General features: G+C 34.1%; 1 protein-coding gene across 9 annotated transcripts in view; it reads right to left on the bottom strand.

The window, feature by feature from the left end:
* LOC116777124 (T-box transcription factor TBX3) overlaps positions 1-24,558 on the bottom strand; it is a 57,349-nt gene extending 32,791 nt beyond the window's left edge. For 3 of the 9 annotated variants that reach the window (XM_032670495.2, XM_032670497.2, XM_032670498.2), the window contains exons 1-4: positions 24,103-24,558; positions 7,435-7,548; positions 6,012-6,125; positions 5,106-5,259 (exon numbers count right to left, since the gene is read on the bottom strand). In XM_032670495.2, the coding sequence (XP_032526386.1) occupies positions 5,106-5,259; positions 6,012-6,125; positions 7,435-7,548; positions 24,103-24,422 (702 nt within the window). In that variant the 5' untranslated portion in view covers positions 24,423-24,558. The remainder of the gene's footprint in view (positions 1-5,105; positions 5,260-6,011; positions 6,126-7,434; positions 7,549-24,102) is intronic. The other 6 variants (XM_032670496.2, XM_032670499.2, XM_032670501.2 and 3 more) reach the window with 4 other exon arrangements.
* Positions 24,559-24,835: the final 277 nt, after the last annotated feature.

Genomic DNA, 24,835 nt, shown 5'->3' with positions numbered 1-24,835 from the left:
GATACGTATATATACATGTATTTATTTATATTAGGTGTGATTATAAACTCGTCATCATTTAGCTGTCAGTGGCAGGTGTCGGTAATTATACAAAGATAGATCGCACCGTATCTATTGACCTGGATATTGTGTAAATGTTACGTTAATTGCTGTTAATCACCAATGAAGACCATACTATGTTTATTAATTAAGATATTCATTAATACAATCAACATCCACATTATAATGTACATAAGTTACTCATTTCTGTTACTCTATCTGGAATCTACATCCAACTGGTGAATAAAAAATTTCCATACGTTTTATAAACATTTTATTATTCGTTAAATACAACGATATTGATTTGAGTTACAACAATATACAGCGGCTTCAAACAATGATTCAGTGGAATAAAACCTTTTTAAAAATATAAAATTTTATATGTCGGATCCGTTATCAGCGTAAGTTAAAATTTTAATATGAATTTAATAGACGTGTGACATATGAAAGTTATCTTCATGTTTGCAAGTAAGTGTTCAGTTCCATAACAGTTTTATGCCACATACAATATACGAAATAGAATTAATGTACGAAATGTATGTGACGTAAATATAATTCTTTGGAGTATCAATTAAAATAAGGCATCTTTTTTGTTATTATGACATATCTGGCGCTACTGCATGCCTAACATCTAACCGGCGCCTCCATACAATTGAAAGCTTCATAAAAAATGGCTTACCTCAACCTACAACAGTCAAGGAGCCAAACAGGATTAAAATTTACGACTCAACTGTTAACTATAGACACAATCCTTTCTTAAGAATCTTTTAGAGCCTTACGAATATAGCGTCGGATAAAAGGTTATTACTAAAAAGACCAAAAATCTTAGCCGAAATTGAATCATACAGTAGGCGGATTAATATCAAATAAGTCATTTTGTATTTATTGAATAACATCGTGTTTAGCCTTTACTGAAAGTCTTTTAGTCTTGCGTCGGGAATAACAGAACTCAGCAGGTGGCGGGTTTTAGCAAAAAACAAAGACGCGGCTACCTACCTACCTTAAACGCAAGAGTTGAACCCCTTGAAGTGTATTCAGGCACCATGGCAGTTCCCTGTTCAGATAACCGCGACCACAACACTCGATAATTAATCCATTACAACCCTATCATCAATCGAACCGGTAAGACGGTCCTCGCCCACTTACAACCAAGATTTTATCGCCCCCGTTTAATAGAGAACAATTTGTGAGGGACCGATCGCTGAGATGCCTCGATGCCTCCCAAAGGACATCACCTTTTGATCAATAACTGTATATAAATTACGTAGCATATGCCCTTTCTTGTTCAAGCAAGCGCACCGGTTTGCCGGCCTTTATATCCCAGTAGGTATTTCGCTATCGGAAAACTGGTGTAAAGTTCACAGTTTGCTTAAAAACTTCCAAAGTATTTCATAACTCTGAAACATTTCGAGACCTTCAAGTTATTCAATCCGTTTGTTTGTTTTCAAGGTGAGGGAAAGTTGTTTGTAGATTATTAATGGTAAACATCGATTAGGGGTCGCTTTGGCGAATTTTTAAATGCTCGAGCCTTGGGTGTTCGGTGCAGCTGTATTCACGGGCGGGAAGACGCCGGCGGATCACAATGAGCTACTTGAAGTGAATTAGACGCTCGAAGGACACCGGCTGCGGATTAGCCCTTTACAATTAAAACGGGCAGACGGTCCTTTTCGTCATCCATGACGTACAAGCCTCAGAAATAACCCCCAGCGGCGAGATATTCATTGTGAATGTTCAAGATGTTTTGATTTGTAAAAACGAGCTGCGTTTAGCGGGGATCGGAACGGTGAGCTTTTATTACTCTTTGTAACACAAGTTGCTGATTCGTGTTGATATGCTCTAATTTGCTGGTGGGTATTTGGGAATGCAACGTAAAAAACGCTACTACAATATAGTTGCTTGTTTTGGTACGTAGTTGGAACACGTATTCATGTATAGATTGAGCCCAACTCTCGTGCTATCTGTTGGACGGAAGCCAAGTTTAGCTGATGTGGATTCATGTTATTTGGAGAGATTTTCGTTTGCGTATCACACTTGGTTACGCAGACACAAACGTTATAAGTTTATACATAATATATATTTATAGGCACAATATAATAACACTAGCCGTGGTACAATATTCTTATTTCCTGTCATCATTCCTAATTATAACGAAGTGATAATTGTTACAAGAGCATTATAAAGGGAACTCCTTAAAATTATTACCAACTCTTTTAAATAATAATTTCATAATATCATTAAAACACTTATAACTTAGTAGTTAATTCAAAAAAAAAAAAACTATGTGTACATTCAATAAGTCGATAGTATATTAATAACAAAGAAGAACTATTAAAAAGATGTCTTGGTATTATTGTTACAGCTCTAAAAATTAATGCTCGAGTCTTAAATAGCCCAATAAAAGGTGTTCAGGCGCCATCTTTAATCCTATAATTATAAACGCTTTTGGCGACCGTTAAAGAGTTAAAATGTCATTATAATTGACGACACGCCAATTTATATCTTAGCGTTGTAATAAAAACTGAGGGTATTGTAAATAATCCTGATTGCCGACAATATATCTACTTAGGGACCTGATTTGATGAAGCCGCATCATCGATACGAATGCTGGCTTTAACTTGTGGCTCTTTGTTTCTCAACCTTTTAAGTATTAAGAAATAAAAAAATATATCTATCTATATATATATTTATATATATGATGACACCACATTACGAATAACAACATTAAAACGAAAAGGTTTCACCATGGAGTTTTTAGTAATTATAAAATAATGGCATAAATTTTGACGGAGCATTTTTATTTATTCATTTATTAGTGAACTCCGTTCCCCCAAGGGTCTCAAACCCTTGCCGTAAAACGATAGAGTATTGGGATGGCGGAAGAAAATTGAATGAGACAATATCTAATATAATAAAAATATTATATCCATATAAATAAGCGATGAACATGTGTTTTTTAAATAATAACTTCATAAAATTTTAATAACACAAAAATATGACACAAATTCCTTTCGTTACGATATAAACACAGAATTAAAATTAAACGTAAAGGTTTTTTTGTAATTGATAATATCTGTATGAAAAATCGACGGCTACACCAGTATTGGCATGTAAAATGAAAAAGACAAAGGACGATGTTTGTCGGCCTATCACGGTCATCTTGTACCTGTTACTATGTCAAAAATTGTGTTTTTTTAATTACCATATTTAAAAAAAAAAGTCTGTGATTTCGATTTAAAAAATAAGTATAATTAATAGTTTATTGACTTAAAAAAAATTGATTAAAAATATTACCTCTGTTGACAATATCATACCTTTGATTTATTATTACAAACGTCATACAAGCGACACAAACATATAAATTTTAATTTAAAATGCTCCTTATATCAGCTGTTCCGAAATTCTGAGCATTCCGCGTTCAGTCGTTATTTCAATTACCCCTCGTCAAAGACAAAAGACCTGACACGAAAACTTAACAAAAAAAAAAAAAAAACAAACGTTCGTCAGCTTAAAAAAAAAAAACTTTATCTATGATTCGATCGCGGCAACATAAACGCATCGGAGTGTATTATGTTAGTCGGTTTTGTTTTCGGTAGCGTTTTTTATAAATTTAAACCTACGTATCTATAGGATGTCCGAATTGTGTGAATCTAAATATTATATATATTATATTACTTTCCTTTGTCTCAAATAATGACGTTAACAAATTAGCGTAAGACGCGTACGTTGCTCACCCTCACGAAATATGTCCGGTAAGTGCATCCAGGTTACCCTAGGTAATCGAAAAATTATTCATCTATAAACTGGCGTAGCACTTTGCAGAATGGCGAGAATTTAAGCCTGACTTGCATTGCTTAATCTGCTGAGTACCGATGTGACCTGGCTAATCGATAAACAGGGTGACTTGGGAATCATTCAGACATATAATTTGATTGTTTTTAAACCCGACCGCATTACAATATTCTAATAATTTAATATGATATGGATTAGTTTAAAATGTTGCCATATACAATGATATTAGACTGTAATCGGCTTTTCGATTAATAAATCCCATGTAATGATATAATATCGTTCGTAAATCTATAATATGAACAGTGCTATAATTTAATATTGTCCGTAATGAGCCATTGTGTCACTATCAGACTTCCCTTAACAAGATAAATGTAGATAAAAATCTTAATGCATATCTTTTTGAATTCCGTACCAAATCATTCATTAACTTGTAGAACATTTTATAAGTACAGTTCACAGATTGATATTCGTAATACTTAATCTTAATCTTATTTAAGATCTAAGTCAAACGGGTGACAGCCAAAAAGGGAAAGCGATTTTAATTGGGTAACAAATAAAATTCAAAATGCAACGTCGTATTTTCTAGTTTCGAGGGTTCCGATTTATCAATATTAGCAAATACGACTTAGGACAGGTGAAACGGTTTTTTTCAAACATTAATTCACTTATAAATGTTTAATGTTAGTAATTAAGTATTTTAATTAATTAACTATATGAGACAGATTACAAAATTGTATACGCATGATATTATATAAAATGTATTTTGAAGTATGGCTTTAAATTTTAATATACTTCATAAATAACAAGCCCACTACAATGCGTTATTGTTGTTCCTTGTAACATTAATGCCATATAGACGGGTGCATAGATAATCTATAGAGGCACAGAGTAAATATCCTAATAGCCATGACGGACACAATGGCCCCCCGCAGCCCGATGACAGATCCAGCCCGACCTTTTTTAATTATAATATCACTAGAATTAAAACTTTTTGCTGCTATAAAAATTTGGGGTTTTGTATTGGGTAAGTTTCGTGTATTGACACGGGTAATTTACTGACTTTGTGTACAAGATGATTATAAATAGATATGATGGAAGCAATACAATGATATGGAATACATGAGCATACACGGGCAAACGGAGTCGAGGGATTTTTTTTTTTTAATTTTTAATATGCTATAAAAGTTGTTGTATTTTGTTTATTTTTTATTTAGTGTTTTTAATGATACGCGTTTAAATCCATTGACTCCGTATTATCTAAAGAAGCTGGTACTCACGAATCCATGTTTGTCGCTGATGTTGTTAGTAAGCTTCAGCTTGTGGAAGGAGACGACCTTCTGCATCCACTGCTCGCCTGTAGACGGCGAGTCGGGATGGATGTACATCCTCTTGGGCATCTCTGGATCAGCCTTGCCGGCTACCATCCACCGACTCCGGAAAGAAACATATACATATATTCTCCAAAATGGCGGACAATGTTATCAAGCCTCATCGATTGCCTAAAACTAATTAACTACTAATGAAAGTGAAATTATTTTTTAATTAAAATGAACCAAGCTCCAAGGCAGGTGGCCGCATAAATTATAAAGGTTATGACGTTACAAACAATATATATTTTTTAAAAGTCAGAAACTTGGTAAAGCATGAAATTATTTATTTAATTAAAAAAATGTCCTCATGAAAACGAAGTGCATGCATTGTTAGGCATTAAATTTAGGTGATAAATTATAAAACAGGCACATGCATAGGATGGGTTATTATAAAATAGTCGTAGAAAAGCAATCTATAGATTACAAAGCAATGTGAATAAACGAGGTCTGCGTAGAGCGGAACAGAAATTGGCAATGAAAGATAAATCAGCGTCAACGAAACGACGGTTCAAAAATGGGCCAACGATACGTGATAAGATTTGAAATGAGATCGGTCCAAGTTCAGAAACGACATTGTTCTTATAGAATATCCGGTTCATTATCAGTAGAGGACACTGTCAGATGTTTGATGTTATTAAAGTCAATACGAAACGCCACGCAGCACCCTACCATATTCACATTAGCACGCATGCTTCTTGCCTCACAGTTCTTTCAACGAATTACATTAAAATAAGTTCAAACCCTGGGTCCAAAGTAACTTCCCCCGATTAAAAACTCTTATTTTAATTTAATTCTCCATCATTTGATTTATACCTGTTGTGGAATTTGTATCTGCAATCGTCGGCAGCTACGATGTCCATTAGCAAAATGTATTTTGCTTTTTTATCAAGACCAGAAACGCGAACTTTGTAGGCAGGAAACATACGTCTGCAAGCAATACGAGAGAAAAACATGGATTGGGACTCGTTTTTAGCGTCAGCGATTTGACATAACGTCGATTGTGAGACATGCCGATATACTAGTTATTGTTATTTATTCGTTCTTAGCGAACTGCACTTTAGCTTGTGATCTCACTCATTAGTCACGTTCACGTCAAAGTTTTGCTAATTTCGTTTTCGTCATTTATACAAATAAAAATTTCAATTCGACAAAATTTATATGGCTTTTTTTATACCGAGAATTCGATTGCGGACTAATCAATGTCGGAAACCTTAGTAAGGTGTTACAAAGTATTTAGTCAAAAACTGTGTCCGCCAAACTAACCAAAAACGGTGAGATGCGTCCATTGTGTGGTTTGCCGTCGCGAAACGTGACCGTGGCACGTGAATTTATGTGACTTACAAGTAAGGATCTAAACTCCGAGAACACCAACAAAATCTTATTAAAATTTCACAAACAACTGAACCGAAAGATAATTCCGACGTATAATATATACGAGAACAATTTGTAATAATTAATTAATTATAATATTAACATCTCTAGATGGATGATCTCTTTGTCGGATGGCGGCTGAGTCACAGTCGAATTTTCGATCAGAATGGTCGAGTCGTATTAATTAACGGATATTAAACTGAAGTTTATCGGTCGCATCTCGGTGTTGGCAAACCTTGGCGTCGGCGGTTTTGAGGCCCGATTGTCCCTCGCCGGTCGGACATAAAGCGAACAACTTATCTTGTCATCAGAAATTAAACAGTGAACACGATCAAATACGATGACTATTGATTTGAGTGACGCCTTAGATATATCGAAGCGAGTGTAACAAGCAATATTGTTTTATATAATCTCAATGAAATGTATAGTCTCTATTTCTCGCCTTCTATATCGCACGGAGCGCTTTTTACTTCACCGCAGCGGCGTTTAAGACAGAGATATTTTAATGATATTACCCATTGGATGCGCGTTGAATCCTTAATCGTTGGACAATTCCAGGCGTTCACTTTCGTGATGTCGTTGCCCTTAAATTGATGGCAGTAATTGTTAAGAGGCAATTAACAGTTTTGTTACCAAATTGGTGGGAACTAGTGCAATGTGGTGAAGATCACAAGCTCTACGTACAAGCGTGTAACGTTAGCTTTCTCCAATCAACGTGCGGTCAGGTTCAGTGACAGTTATATGAGCCGTGAACCAGCAGTTTGGTATGAACCACCAGTTTGATATTCACCATTGGTTTGGTACGTTATACCAAACTCTCGGTTTCTTAATGAGATGCGTATTGATGGACCGGCGTCATGTCTACCTGTTGTGAAATTTATATCGGTAGTCGTCAGCGGCTACGATGTCCAGGAGGAGAATATATTTTGCTTTAGCATCCAATCCAGATACGCGGAACTTCATTTGGGGAAACATTTGTCTGCAAATTCGAAGGCTCCTTTGCTTACACAGTTACATCGATTTCCAAACTAAACACGTCTCTATGATATCATGAATCTAAAATAGGTTTTTAAAACTAATGAGCAATCAGTTGTGATATATATATATATAGGTATATATTGTGTGAATTCCGTGTCATCAACTGATTACTTCTTAGTTGGATACATATATTTGGTATCCATCAAGCATCACTGTCATGTAATATAAGTGTAATAGATCCTCGCCCACTCTCGGATCGTGCCAACTTTGTAACGGTTTTTCTAGTAAAAGATATTATCTGAGTGGTCAGTGTGAACGTTTTACCGCTCATTAGGCACTGATTTATTTCCTTTACGTGAAGCAAGGAGTGATTGCTGACAGCCTGATTGATGTCGTGCCGTGGAGAGGTTCGCGCGGAATAACAAGTGCTAGGCACATTTTACTACTAAATCCGCCTTGTGACTTATGCTCGTCGAGATCGACTAGTACACAATACGGACCTAGATAAAACCTATCCCTAAGACTATAGCACGTTTTAGTAAGATTCTTGCGTCATATATGGCCTATGTATGGATATAACAGAATTATCGCCGACCGTATAAGGCTGCTTATTCATATTACGTGTAGTATACGTTATCTCTAATAAATATCGAGAATAGAGTTGCTTGTTTAATAATGTTTTATTACACGATCGAAAATATTACAAAATGTTATTAGTTTAGAATACATGATAGAAATTGTATTTTTTATAGATATACCAATCAATATTAACATGTAAGGAACCATTGCATAATACAGAAGCTAAAAACAAACTACCTGAAACCGCACAGTGTCGTCGCTAAGTAATCCAATACATTAAACGTTTCACGCGACCACTTATAGTTGAGCTGCGACGTGTTGAAGCCTTCATAGAAATCGCTCTGTTCGTATAACATTGGTAGGTGACGGGGGGCTCTTTACATTGGACGCGGCAGTGTCAAGTTTTACAAGATATCTGATTTCGTTATACCGCAATGTCAACCAAGGCTCTTTATATGTTGGCCACTGTTTGTGCATGTCAGGCGTCGGATTCAAGTTGTATTTGAGTGTATTATAATGCTTAGTTACGTAAAATATATTTTATAGCATAAGTTACGAGAACTATTTTGTATCTAATACAACGCTGATATCCTTTGTTAATAATTCGATATCCTTTGTTTTCCTGTCTGTATAGGATCGTAATTTAAATAATATTTATTCGTGTTATATAAAATAATAATAAAGACGAATCTAATTCGAATACAAATAAACTATTCAATTTATTCATTTCATTGATATCGTTATCAGCGTAATTATTTTAAACAGCCGTGATAAGCTATTTCAAATTAAAATTCAAATTTAGAACGCTGTGATATATCATTTTGAATTAACTTAATTAGATTCCGGATAAATTGAGATTCTATTGAGTTGGTGGGGGAAGAAACGTAGAATTAAAAAAAAAAAGTTTCTTATCCGCCGCCAGTGAGTAAAATGCTAAGTGAAATACTCTATTAAATCACACCTCGCGTGTCGTTTGTATCATAAAGTAACAAAATGGTTAGGAAAAGTTGAATAATGTACGCATTTGTTGACCTAGGTCCTAATTCTATTTCAACAGCGAACAAGCCGATATCGACTCTATTGTAGTAGCTTAGGTCTGGTTTTTAGATAGTCATAGAAAATAGCTGAGTTGGCCTAGCGTACAATAGACTTGCTAAGTGTAGAACTCTTATAAGGTGATGCAATGCCTGTACTTTGTCATGCTTCGAAGATCTGCGGAGATCTTAAATTTTTTTTTATTTATGATAACATTAATGATTTTTTTATTATAAATCTATTAATGAAATAAGGATACATGTAATATAGTTTTAATAGAAAATCGTCACTTTGTTAGGTCGTTCGTGAATTTATGTACATATATGATTGAATCAGTCCAGGGCCCGCGTACGGCTAATTATGAATAACGGATATTAAGCTCACAAGTGATGGGGATTGCTGCTTCAATGATTCGAATGCTATATTGGCTCTCACCGATTGTTTATAACCATATATAAATGTCTATATGTATATCAATAAAATGCTCTGTAAGTCTATAAATATCTTGTTAATGGATTGCTCGTGTGAAGAATGCACGAGTTACGTAAACCTAATAACATTATAAACGCCCTGAGCATGTCGCATGGTGATGATGAACTAAAATTTTAACGTTTTAAATTAATTTCGTTATATACAGCCGCCTATGTCGGAACTGGTTTAATTTAGATAGTGTCTTGATTAAAAAAGAAACATATTTGGACGTGTGAAGCTTTTTAATCAAATGAATTTGACAGATGACAGTTTTTTTTTTAATTACTTTTGTAATGTCAAAATTGTTCATTAAAAAAACTTAGTAATTCTGTGCATTTATATATTTTTTAATATTAAAAAAAATCACGTTTTAATCTCAATGCATGCAACGTGCGAAATGCCACAGATGCGTAGTAGTGTATGTCCTACTGAGCGAGAACATTATCCTAATTAACGCACATACCTCAACCCCTAAATGACAGACGGCGAAATGACTACAAGCTATTCTAGCCTTTTTTTCTTATGTTATACAGTCTGTTTTTCTGTGAATCGATTGTTATATTTTTATAAACCTATATATTTTTTATGAAACTATATTTTCTTGTGTAATGTTTGTAGCATCCCCCTTGTCAATTAACTGTTGTAATTGGGGGGTCATCGTGTAAATTCGCCGTAAAGGAAGGGGTGGGGGGTGCATCTGCTCACACGTTGACGCATTCTTGTGGCTTCCAACGAGCATGGCCTGGCCTCACCGCGGTACTGGATTTAATTTTAATTATTGTTGTGTGATTAGTACAATCGCTCAGTTAACTTAAATTGTTTAACAATTAAATTAATCGACTATTGATATTTCTATAAGTATTGCCGTAATTTATAATCACTGATGATGTATTTAACATGTTTGCAAAATAGAATCATTAAGTCAAATCGATTTTGTCTTACAGTTCCCCTGCTCTACAACTAACAATACCTTAAACCGGAATTTAATCAGAGGTTAGCTCTAACCGTTATAATAATGTACGACTGGGCGTCATCGGCTCAGCTCGTCTTTCACTAGAATCAGACGGCTATATCTAGATCTAGACACTATAGTATCCCTAACACCCTGTAGACCGAGCTACTGTTTGCAAAATTCTAATAAAAACGTACAAGGTGTTCATAAAACATTTATGAGGTAACGGTTCATTAGGTTCAGTAATTAATTGTTGGAAGTGTTGCTTACGTTGTATGTGAGCATGTGTGCGTTCTGACTGTATGTGTGTGCGTGCGTGTGTGTGTGTGTGCTTGTCCCGTTCTGTCTGTGTGTGTTGGCAGATGTAAATGACATATTGGAACTCTCGGGCGGCAAAAAATTACACGTTTTAAAACGTGTTTATCGTGTAATAATTTATTTCTTAATACATCCATACAAGTTAATGAAACTGTCTGTGTGTGTGATTTAATATAATAAATTCGTTAATTTATTACAATTTGTATCTACACATTTGTAACAAGACAACAATGTCATCTTTAATTTTTGTACTCTATTATATTTAATTGTCATAATCGAATTAATGTATTGAGAGTTAGCATTCAAAAATATAACAGCCTTTGCCTTAACTATTAACATTTTAAGAAACCCTTTGGAATGACTTATTTGACGCTTGAAAAATGTACTTTATATTATTATGACAGTAGCAAGTACATATGTTACAAGCGAGGACTGTAAAAAAAAGTATCAACAATAAAATTGCAATAACCTCATTAAGTTTATATGAATATAAAAAAAAAAATATTTGATTCGATAAGCACTGAGGTCCTATTTATGAAACTTACGTTGCTAATGTATAGTTGTCATCGACTCATACTGGCAACACCGATGTAATGTTACAATATGGAAAAACAAAACTCGTTCTTGTGGGACGATAGAGGAATTAGGACGTGGGTGTTTATGATTTGAATCTCTTTAAATAGTCATTGAGATTGACATACCAAAATTTATATATATATATATATATATATATGTATATACAGAAAAAATTCGTTCTTTTAGAATTTTAAACTATATTGTTATATACTAGTTTCTTTCACGCGTTTTGGAGTTAGCAAATATTTGAAGCTAACATTGTTTTGGCTATTCGAACAAACAAAGGGGAAAAATGTAAGCAAATATAAGCATTTCGATAAAAATTTTATTTCACATCTAGCAATCTTAATTCCATAGTACTATGCGATCGACCATAAAGAATACAGCTACCGAAGTACTTTTGTAATTAATAAATAAAAATCCTTGTTTCATATGCGCACATTTTTATGTGTTTTTAAATGTATCATTATTAGTAATAAAATGTATTTTTACTATAAGGTTACGAGTTATTATATTCAATTTATTATTTATGGCAACTTTGAAAAAGTTGGATTGTACCAGCGGGGTGTATGTCTATGTAGGCGATGAAATAAGTACTGTTGGTTTTTCTAAAATAGTTTGTATGTAATACGTAATAACTATTAATAATAAAGCACTAAACAATCTTTTTGTATAATTATAACAATAACAATGTTATCGTAGGCGATTTTTTTTTTCATCACATCAAGAAACTAGTGAAGCAGAACTAGGTATTAACCACAATCTATGCTATAAACGTAACATTAAAGTGCAATTTTATATGGAGCGCTTCGTATTGCGACGTTGCATGCATGCAAAATTTATATGCAATTTTTATATGGTAAGCATGAAACACGATTTAAACATAGAAGGCATATGTATTTCATACATTATGATCATTCATTCCATAATATTTGAAGATATAAATAAAATTTATGTTAGCATAGATAAAAAAATCTATAACCGATATAATTTGAACCTATTACAATGGCGGAGCGGGTTTTTTAAACCATAAATTAAAAGCATCGTTTAAATTGATGTGATTTAAAACAAAAGTCGGCTCGTCGGAAGATATCAAAAAGTTGAAAAAAAAAAAGGTTCTAAATAACGATTTACAAAGAGCAGTGTCATCTCGGTCTTATCGACTGACGCGACGGTAGCATCACTAACAGACAGAAAACTGTGGAGTAGACAACGAGCTCGTAACTTTCGACTCATATATTACTAATCGGCCATTATTAGTATATAAACGTTAATATTATTACTATGTTGTATTTAATACTTATGATAGTTAAAAAAATAATTACCAAATTTAATTATTATACAAAACGTATAATTGTTGTTAAAAAAAGTATTAATTATTTTTTTTCTATAATAATTGAAATATGTAAGTGTTTTTGCTGTATATATTTTTTGATACATATATACGGCTCCACACACGTTAGTTACATAGTCAAGCGAGGCGTGACGTCACTTCACCTCGGGGTGGCCTGCTTGAGGCGATCCTGCCTGTTATTTGCATTTCTACTCAATAGATTATTGATAGACTTAAAACATTATAGTATTCAACGTGTCCTTCAAAATATAAATGCGAATAAAAGTGACGTTATTCGCTTTTTTTTTTTTTTGTTAACGTAGACATAAATTAGCCGGGAATAATAAAAAAAATATACGAGAAAATGTTAATTTTTCCAACTAAAATTCACATGGAGCATAAGAAATTTTATTCGTAAATGGTGTGACAATTACGCCGCTCATTAGTTTATTCGCGAAATCAAACAGCAAGAAATACAAATATCTTCCAAATAGCATTGAAAAAGCAAAATTTTTTTTTTGGTCTTTTCAAAAAATGTCACGCGGGCCATTTGATCGGTCGCTGGCATCTCCCGGCAAGTGTCGATTAGTTGAGAAAAAGTAGACAGAAACACGTCGTCATGTTGTATGTGTCGGTTGACCGGACTTTACAAAAATAGATGTTTAGATAAAACACATGAATAATTATATTTACTATATCAGATCATTTAACGTTACACAATGCTATGTATTTAATGACGTTAGAGAATTTAATCGCATTAATTAAGACCAATTAATTAGTTTAGTGGGCGGGCAGAGCAGCGAAATGCGACGATTTAGATTCAGTGTTCCTCCAAATACGTGAGATGCTTTCTTATAAGGGTATGTGAATATGTTGCTGCTCCGTTTAAAATTAAATCAATAAACGACTTTCGATACACTCATTATCATTCTAATTGGCATCGATCACGTTTATGAGAAACGATTTTTTTAAATGTAACTACATAGATTGTAAATTGAAAACTATCACCATAATTAAGGATAGTTAAGAAATAGTTGGCAACATCATCCGAATCGCGAGTGCTTAGGCGTACAAAAAAAAAAAAAAAATAGCAACGATTTCACAAAATGCCGGGAATTCTTCCACGTGGAGTGGCCCCACGAATCCGAGGTTGAATGTAAAGGGTTTGCTTTATTTTGGATGTCTCCCATTTGTTATACATAATACATATAGGCTTCCTATCTCAGAATCACGACCGTCAGAGAATTCAGACGGCGCCACAGTCCAGACTCGTGCGTACCTCGTATACAGGATTCATTAAAACTATATATTAATTAACGCTTTACCACTGCAAGTTAACTTTGTTATGAGAACGTTTTAATGACAGTACGATACCAGTGCGAGAAACCTGTCAGGAATATAAAAAAATTATATCGAAATATAACTACGTATAAATTAAATAAAAACAAATGAAAAATATTTAATTATAAAATGCAATGGAATAATATTATTTTATAATAGAAACTTAATTGTTGTATTTAATAAAACATCGATTTCATATTCGACATCACCCTGTATATGTTATTCGGGATTCGAACCAAGAACAGTGGAATGCGTCGCGACATGAACTTATGAGTTACAGGGTATAGTTTTTTTGGACGGACTGGACTAAATCAGCTCGAAAAAAACTCGCCCCGGGCAATTGATATACGCTTCTTAACATCTTAAATGTTGTCGATATATTTAATTAGTTACAAAATAACAGCAACGTTGTAGCATAACTTTTAATTTCTGTACCATTATCGTTCCGAGAAAGTTTTTATTGATACTGTCCGATATTTAACGTATTGAACAGCAATGGTTTATATAATTTATATATTAATAAAACATTAATTTATAAGACTATTAATTAGCATAAATATTTATTAATAAATCTATGCTCGCGATGACTGTCAGAAATGATTTAAATCTTTGCAAAATATTATCGAGATTTGTCAAAAAAAAAAAATATTGCATAAAAAAAAATTTGTAATTTACAAAAATCCTAAACGTCGGTTACGTCGCGAATCACAATGAACCCGGAAGCTCAACAAAGCTATAGTTACGACATGCACACCAAGAAAACAAAAAACAATTAAATCATTCTGTTTACGAATCTCGAGCGGTTCTCGAGACTTTAACAGCTAATTTGTTTGAAGCCTTGTACCTTTTCTCAAAATTACTGTCCACTACCACGTATTAGATGTCAGTGTCAGATGAATGTCAAGTAGTGTGAGAAAAACCAGAAAAAACCTTATACGGTTTGCGTGTCACGCGCCGATGGATTACGATAGTGAAAATTAGTTGTTATTAAATATATATATACACTAAGGTATAGATATCGTATTTGATTAAATAAACATTATAATATCGATTCGAACAGGCTCGCTCGGCGAGTGATGACGTCCGTAACGCGGGAAACATTACAAATATTAAGTTTTTTCTATTTCTGTAGCTACGTAGAGCTTAAAGTTTGAATATAAACAGGAATAAAAAATCTCGCAACGTAGACAGAGAAATTAGAAAGCACGGATTGAAAAAAAAAAAATGTCTGTGACCAAAGTCGTTAATACGAACAAAAATCGTTCATCGTACTGGCGCACTTAAATGCTGGCATTTCTTATTATTTATGATGTTTTGCAAAATGTAATAGTTTTATTATTATCTAAGTTAATATTCGACACACGCATATTTACTATCGCATAGGTTTCGAAAAGATTATTTTATATTTCAAATGATCGTATCACTAAGGCTAGATGTTAGCAGGAATTAAGGCGACACGTAGCGGTCACTTGAGACGACAATGATTATTGATTTCAATTTATACTTATTTTTAGCCGTTGACCGTGACTTGTGTCTGGAACACGACGACGACGTCCTAATTCTCAGTCGCTCCATCATTAAATTTCTGCATAGAATCTTTGCTATTTTTTTTTCATCACCAAAATCAACCGTATTTAAGTGTTCTCAAAAAATATATATCGATATAAGTTAACGGCACACATGATAGTGATGTTAAAATATCGTAAGTAATATTCAGTTGTATCCGGGATGACGGTGTTATTGTTGTCTATATAATTCTAGACACGTCCACGACCTGTCCGTTCGACGCCTTATTACACAAGATTTTGTCCATCACGAAACTGTATCACACGAATTGTATTTAAATCGGTAATTAGTTCACGTATGTATTCCGTATGGTCTGTTTCCTTCATTTGCAATATTTATTAGTTCTAGGAGCCGCTGCGTCTGTTACCACTATCGAGAGACGTCTGGTGACTCGCGATAGGTTTGGTATAGCAATTTATTTATTAATAAAATAGTTTATACAAATAAATATCTATTACTTTTAGTTTGAATCTATTTTTTATTTTAACATTTATAGAATGAATACGTTAAAGGAAACTAGAAATTCTGTGTCGTTGAATATAAGCGTACGTAAGAGACGCAGTGAGCGCTCGTCAAACGGATCACGTGACGACACACTCGGTTGAACTAAATGTCTAGGTATCGAGCTAGATGCTCATTCGGTGATCAGATACATCAGAGGATCTTACGCTTTGATGTGTCGCAAGAAAAATACGAACGAAGGTCTCCGATATGAAGCCCCTGAACAAACTTTAAACTAAGATTAGCTACATTTTCATTTCGTATAATGAAATTAAATTGTGTAACACAAATTACGTTTAAGAGTAGTTTACAGTAAAAAAGAAACAAATAATAATGGATAACACGACTCGCGTCAGGTTATCGTGGATATAAATCATAAAGTTTAGAGCTTTTTAAGTGGACACTATCTAACTGATTAGGACAAAGATGCTGTGTGGCGCTTCCATGAAAGGCTCCATTGTGTACGACGCGGAGGTCACGAGATACCAACCTCATAGAACTGATAATTTGAATTACTGAAACGTTAAGATAATTTAATCTCAAACGATTTCAAACAATCATCTTCATAACTCTGAATTTTATCTAGTAACTTACGATAGTGACGTGTAAGCAAACGAGTCCGATCCCGGAGGTAGAGTTAGAATTATAACGAATTTTTAACCCGATTTTTATTTAAAAAAAAAAAGCGCCACTTGCATTTGGTCTGGCTGACTGGTTGGTTTATAGAGTCGGGCCGTGTCGTGCTAATTAAGGCTCTCATAAAACCTGAGGGTCGGTCGTCAATCAATGTTTAAGAGCAGTGAGTTATTGATGGCGTCAACAGCGCGCTGCATTGTCACTGGATGCGGTAATTATATCAAAGTTTGGCATCTCTGGATATCTCTTCACTTATATTGTCTTTATTGCAAATAATTACGTCTACGTTTCCAATGCGGCGATGCTTTTTAATTAACGTGACGATGACGTCATTTTTCTTTTTCGCATCTTGCAGATCGCGTCCATTTTTATTTTAGTATAGTCTTAGTACTTCTAAGGTACATGTACTAAGAGACCTGATGCTATCTGTCATCAATGTCATTGACATTTGAAGGTCAACTGATTTGTCATCGGACTGCAACCTTTACAATACATAAACAAAGACGTCTTTACTGTTTTTAGTATAATATATTTATCTTAATACTGTAATCATTTCGAATGAGTTAATGTTTTTTTTTTTATTATTTTTCGTAGTGACTGGACGGTTCTATGAAATATTTTGTTAATTCGGTAATTACGAAACATGATTTTATTTATAGGATTCTAACTTGCACTATACGTCGGATAACTGGTTGTGTATAAAGATGCTTGATTATGAAAAAAAAAATAATAACGAATTAAAATGTTATTCTGAACTAGATTTTCGTTCCAAAACGTAAAATTCAAACTGTCTGTAATAATATTGCCAAAAACAATAAGTTCGTATTGTTTTCATGAGAGTGCTACAAAAATATAAACTCTTCAGATGAAATAAAAAATGTATGCAATATCCAGTTTTTACATATTTGTATAGTCTAACTATAAAAATAAAATTTGGAGGGTACAGATAATTCTATATACATTGGAAAATAAAAAAAACAAATTTAAAAATTTGTTTGAACAACACTTGTCTAATAACAGTAGAAACAGTTCCATTACTTGAATATATTTTTGTTGTTTTTTTTTTTAGTATTTATTAAATATAATACCTAAATGGTTTTCTATACTTTTCAAGAGCATTTCGAAGAAGAGAAACATGTTGGTATTATTTTTCTTTACAAAAGTTAAGAAGATTTCATAATTTAGAGATGTGTTTTTGTGCTTCATCAACTTTAATTTAATTAAATCTGTACTGAATTAAAAACAAAAGTCACAGATAAAAAACATATGGAAACTTTTTTATATAAAAAAAAAATCGAATTAATATTTGTTATATTTATCACCAGCGTTATCATGCCCCTAGACATTAATGATGGAATGTATCCGTCAATTACTTCATCTCATAGTGTTTTGTTCCGCCCTAATTCAGGGTTCGATAGCCCTCTGAAGGAATTCAAATTTAATTGAAATTTTGACACTTGAAATGGAATCATATTTTTGTTTATATATCTCCGTCCCTTTTCCTCACATGACGTGAGTTCAAAGGGAGATGGAGACAAAAAAATTTAGGAATACACGTCAAAAGGGCTAAGGTGAATTAATAGCTAGTTAGAATTAGTAACAGTTCGGTGAATTCCAGTACATAATTCAATTAGGGTACAAAACAAACTATATCGTACTGACGTCAAGTTTCATTACAAAATCTAGATTGGCTGTATATTATCGTGCTAAAACAACCTGTACGTGTACATAAAAAAAAAAAAACAAAATGGACGTGCTTTGAAAAATTAATTAAATTATTATAAGAGAAATACTTAAATTCCTTTTTATAAATTTATGAGGCGCGTTGAAACTATATTTTTTTGCCATGAAATCTTGGGAAACAATTATATGTGAACAGAAAATGTACACATGATGTACATCAAATAGGTTTTTATTGGTTTATAATTGTGTATAATTGGTACCGGCATGGTGTATCTAACTGCGAAAATTATTTCTGCTAGCATTCCTATATACATTGTAGTACAATTTCAAATATCTCACCATTTCTAAACGTAAAAATATCGTAGCTAGTTCATAGAGCTGTTTCTATTAAACAGCTCGTGTGTAACTTTTAGATGGAATTATTCTATATAACTTTATAAGGCGGGTGTACATCGCAATGATGATGTATTTATTAAAACACTGGCTGTTACTTTTAAAATGATTTATTCAAATTTCAAGCCACATTATTACCTATAAATTAGTACAGTTTAACTAATGCATACAGTTCGGTAACAGACAAACTCGGGATGGTTTGTACGTGCATTTAATAATGAATGGGTATTTTTTGCAACTAGATTATTTGATAGCAACATCTTAGAGTTCAAACTATCCCTTCGAGCGACGCGCTTACTTACCTATTCCCCTTTACACAAATGTTCAGACCTCTTATAGACATTTAGCTTTATTTTTTATCCAACTGTCATGCTTGCTTGTTACTTTATTCTCATATAATATGCAGCAATGTTAAATCGTATCTAAAACAGAGTTCGTATTTATTATACATGTATAATTCTATATTATAACATCAGTGGGTACCATGCCGTACTATCCTATCCTATTAATATTAAAAAAGTTTTAAATTTTTATAGTTGGATGTTTTCGCTGTCATAGCGGCGGGGTAAGCGGATTTTAATTAATTTTTGACACATAGATTGTTAAAATCCCTCGACAGTGGCCGGCTTAGTATGAAGCATCTTTAGCAATCATTGAAAAATCGTCTCGTTCCGTTCGCGTGAACAGTATTTGAATCATTATCTATCAATTATCTATATTTGAATATTCTTTACTTTCTTTTTCTTTGCTTTAATCGTCGTTTAGTTAATTCACGCGTGTCGCGATATTATTTCGACGAATCAAATAAAATGGCGTGTAAACGATAGCCAAGTTATTATTTATTCAAATTTCGAATAGGTCTGTACCTTATTGTTACAAGAAATACTAGCCTTTGATAACGTTTTTGTATTAAACATGCGTTGTTACGCATCACATGTTTTGTTTGTACACATCTAACGTATCCTTGGTAAGTTAAGATAATAAAATTGCAAACACAACATCTGTCCACCATAAATCTAGTTACGTTTGAGGGACAAAACAGTTTAGTTTAGTTTTATCTAATGTTTACTTCATTAGTTTAAATGAGAGCATTGATAGTCCGTGTAGTTATAGCGAGTACTGAGTACCTCACACAAAATGTTTTATTTTAAATATATTGTACGGTCATGAGTGATGTTTGTAAAATTAAAAGCTTAATGTCATGTAGGTTGGTGACTGCTTCAGTGTTTGAACTTTACAGATCACGTTACAGACCGCGCCCACAAGATGGCCGTCTTTAGTCGTTTATAAAATTAATTCAGCCTCATTGGAGCCCGAGATGAATTAGCTATTCATATATATTAAATATTTATTATTAATAATGATATCGTAAGTCCTTTCACACGCGGGAGACGCGTGAAAACATTCTCGCGGATGCGTTCGAAGTTGTCTGATTTTAATATTTCGTTTTAAAAAATTTCATTGCCAATATATCAGTGATACAAAAATATTCGTCGGAGATTTTCCCGCTCGTTTTATTTTGTATTCCTTTTTGATTAACACCCGATAGTTATCCGATAAATTCGTAAGAATTACGTTTTGTGTCGAATTTTTATTTACTTTTTTGTGATTAAAGTCAACGATGATGAAGGAATTTTAAAAGAAATAACTTTTTCCATACTAACAGGACTCGCGCTATCACTTATATATGTATTTAGAGATGGTATTCATTTGTATATATTTTATTTCAATGAATGCATGTATTAACTAATCTCGCTGTCCGTATTCATTAAAACGTTCAGATCGCATGATTATTTTTAAAGCTACAAAGCTGTCATTATAAAAAAAAAATAAGCCACAGATTAAATATAATTCTAACTACTATCTATGTCTACAGAGCATCCGCTTTTATCTATTCCCTATTGTTTAAATTAAGGCGTTGTGATTATAAAATTAAAAAAAAAAAATCGATTACATCATTGTAAGCAAACTTCGAATGCTACATATGATTATTTTAATAGCATAATTTTATTGGCATATAGCATGCAATTCTGCTCTGTAATTTGCTGTCTTTATTTTAAAGCCACATTAACGAGAGACGTTTATTTGAAGTAAGAGGTTTTATAGCTATTATAATATATATTCATACAAACAGTTTAACAAAGACTTTAATAACTTTTAATATTTATTTCAGTATGTGTGTAATGATGCTTTTAGTTTATATAAATTAATGCTGTTCTGATGTAGATGAAATCTATTCTCTTCAATTCTTATTGATTGTCAGCAGTAACGAGGAAACTTTTAAAAATCAGCAAATTGTAATTTTGTGTTCGATGTTTTTTGTTTGTTTGATTTTCATTTATTTAATTATAAATTAATATCGTAATATATGTATTTTAATATTATAATCGTTTGGCTGTATGTACCTGAACTTGGTGAAATTAATTTATGAAATAAAAAAAAAATATATATTAAAAATATTAGTTTGTACGTAATTATGAATGCAATGTTAATTTGTATTAATTGATGTTATTGGAGCTGTTCGTCTCGACAGCGATGGATGTACGGCGTCAGATATTCACTTGTCAATAGATTCAAACTTAAGAATAGGTGTACCTGCTTTTGTTCAATATGTAACTAATAGATGAAGAGGAATATAATTAAGATAATATTTATATTGCATTTATATACGTGTTATGCGTATGCCGTGATGTTTGTAAAGATTTTTTTTTATCAAGCCACACCATAGCTTGTTACATCAGATATTCTAAACGCTCAACTTTTTACGATCTCCAGACAACGATTATTTTTTCTGATATTAGATACATACTTGTTACATGATACATTTTTTTTTTTTATAATAAACTTAATATAGATACTATAAAGTTATTAAGGTCATGTTAATTTTTTTTTTTTACATATTATCGAGAAGAGTACCTACAGTTTGGTAAGCTAAGATTCACAAAGGAGTTTCTATAATGCACCTAAAGGTTCGGAAAGTAACGAAGCGGCCGATATTATTAATAATAGCTCGCGATAAACAAACAAAGTTGTAATATTAATTTATAGCACATAAAAAGCGTCTGGTTAAAACAGTTATCTTGGCTATACTTGTAAACACGTACTCCGATTAAAATGGTGCGAAATTCACCATGTAAGTATATATATATATATTTTATATATTCGTATAAACAAGTTCTTCCGTACATTGGACAGAAAACCTTAATGGTCACACCATGACCACTACATTAAACTGTGGTTGTTTGCATAGTGTTCTGCTTATATCGATATAAAAACCATTGGCGCGAAACATTAATGAATAAACCGTAGCTATTTAAATTAAGAATTGTTATATTAACGAACTTTTGGAATTGTAATTTAAATTTATGTAATTTTTTTTTTTTTAATTAATAAATTTACCTATACAGATGCTTAACTAACATGAAATTCATAATAACATAGCTATTGGTAACTATAGCTAGCCTTGGCGTATTTGTAAGTGACAATCGTATAACAATACAAGCTTTATAGGTAAAATGGTTTCGTTACCTTCAACATGTCGCCGTTCGGTTCCGATTCCTGACTGAATTTTTTTTTTTTTAATGAACCTTTTTGTTCGAAGATTCGACGGAAAGGACAATGAACATACCTATATGCCCACCAACCATACCTATAAAACAATTAAATCAGCTTAGCGAGTTACTGATGAAATAGCGCCGCGCCAGCAATAACATTTAAATTTTGTTCAATTCAATAGAAATTCGCATAAATGTCATAATTACACGTTATACCGCAGACAGTACTGTGAATAAAAAAATATATATTAAATGTCAAACAGAAATCATAATAACATTCATAGAATGGTTTGCGTCCGTTGATCAACTGACTTAATATATGAGGAATACCATTTTTGTTCGTTCCGATCAAAACTCTTACGATCATAATTTATATATATATTTTTAATATTATATTTATCTGCAAACTTTTTATATTCCCGACCAAAAAAAAAAAATAAAAAAAAATTGCCATATAAAAAAATTTATATCACACATGATAAGTGCGAACGAACAAAAATTGTATTCTTTTCCAAAGTAAATGAGAATTCAATGTTGTGTATGCGATACAGATAATTTATTAAAATAGATTTCACCGCAAGTATAAAAGTATCACTCAAACAACAGCCGCATTCTCATAACTTTTATATTAATAACAATTGCAACAGCGATAAATAAAAAAGTAAATAAAAATACTTACTCAATTCATTTAACATTTTCACCGAAGATACGAATTATTTTAACGTGTTAATATGTGTATCGAGTTCTCGTTGTTTTTGATTAAAAAAAAAATATATATTTTTTTTTATACACGGCTCACTACTGTAAACCGAGGTGCGGTGTGAACGAAAAATATATATAAAATTAAAAGATATTTATATCACTATGCGAATATTTCTGTCGGTTATAAATCATATTTTCATTTTCTTCGTCCACATTTTTGTTATGTCTGTTAATAGTTATGCCGTATTCAATTACATCGCGCGTTATTAATCAATCTATGGCCGTCGGGAGCTGGCGAAAAAATGCGCCTATGATGCATATGCGGACGGAAACGTTGATGCTGGACACTTTTAACATATCACACTGATGTCTCACATTGTGGTAATGATCGCTAACTGTTTCATAGTAACTTAGATTAGTTTGTATCACTGTTTCCGTCTCTATCCGGATCGCAGTCTGCTGCAATGGTTCACGTATTTTTTTATTGCTCTTTCTATCGCGACCTGACTTTCGAACGTGAAGTTTAAGTTTTTAGTTTGTAATAAAAAGTTGTTAGGATTGTTTTTCTCTCATAAGAATCCGCGATCGGTATGGATAACATGAAAGTTCTATATGTCCTAATGTTATGTCCGTTGTTATGGTGCGTCTCGAGTTCCGTGAAAGTTCTTGTAAACAACGTTGTAAACATTCGCAGTTGAAACGTTCCGTGTTTCTCGACACTCTCGGACGGGGGACAGTTATCAGAGTCGTCAGACGTGGACCTAGCGAGTGTTGGACATGATGGACTTGTGGAACGATTTTTGACATCAACTTTATGAAAACACGCAGCAGTGCGGTAACCGTTCGGACTTAAGAACCGATAACAAAGTAGGCACGTTCACAGGCGTCGAGCAATGAGCGAGGAGCCGTACTGACCTGCCACTTTTGGTGATCACCATCTCGGTGCCCAGCTTGTGGAACTTCTCCCAGAGGTCTTTCCCCTCGAGCGTGACTTTGGGGTCGTCGATGACCCCGTCGTCGTCGGGAGGCAGCGGTGCGTACGGTGGCGGCGGCGGTTTCAGCAGCGGACAGGGCGCGGACAGAGCGGCGGCGGCGGCCAGCGCGGCCGGCAGGTAGGGCGGCGGCGGCAGAGCGCCAGCCGTCAGCAGCGCCGACACGGAGAAGTCGCTGGGCCGCGGCGCCAGCAGCGGGTGGAAGGCGACGGCGTCGCGCCGCTCACCGCCCTCGAAGCGCATGCCCGCGCCGCCCGGGGCCCACAGCGAGCGCTCCACGGCCGGCGTGATCCTCGGATCCAGCGGTCATGCGACGACCATGACGCGCGACACTCGCGGCGACACCCGCTCGCGCGGCAGGCGTCAAACGACTGGCCGGTTGCGGCGCCGGCTCCGACACCCCTCCCGCCGCGGCCAATGGCGCGGATAGTCCCGCCCCCGGCTGGCAGGGCGGCCGAGGGGCTGCGGGGCTGCGGGGCCGCGGGGTCTCGGGGGCCGGGCGGCGCCGCGGGCCTTGTTTTTTCGTCGCGCGAGGTGTCCGCTCCGCGCCGCCACACCTCGCTCGCTCGAGGTCGCTAATCTCGTTATAGCGCGGGGGACTCCGCCGCCTCCTTCTAATTGGACACGTTTCCGTTCGTTCATCAATTGAGCTCGTT

Source organism: Danaus plexippus, chromosome Z (assembly GCF_018135715.1).
Source record: "Danaus plexippus chromosome Z, MEX_DaPlex, whole genome shotgun sequence".
NCBI lineage: Eukaryota > Metazoa > Arthropoda > Insecta > Lepidoptera > Nymphalidae > Danaus > Danaus plexippus.
This window is presented reverse-complemented; position numbering and strand designations above follow the sequence as displayed.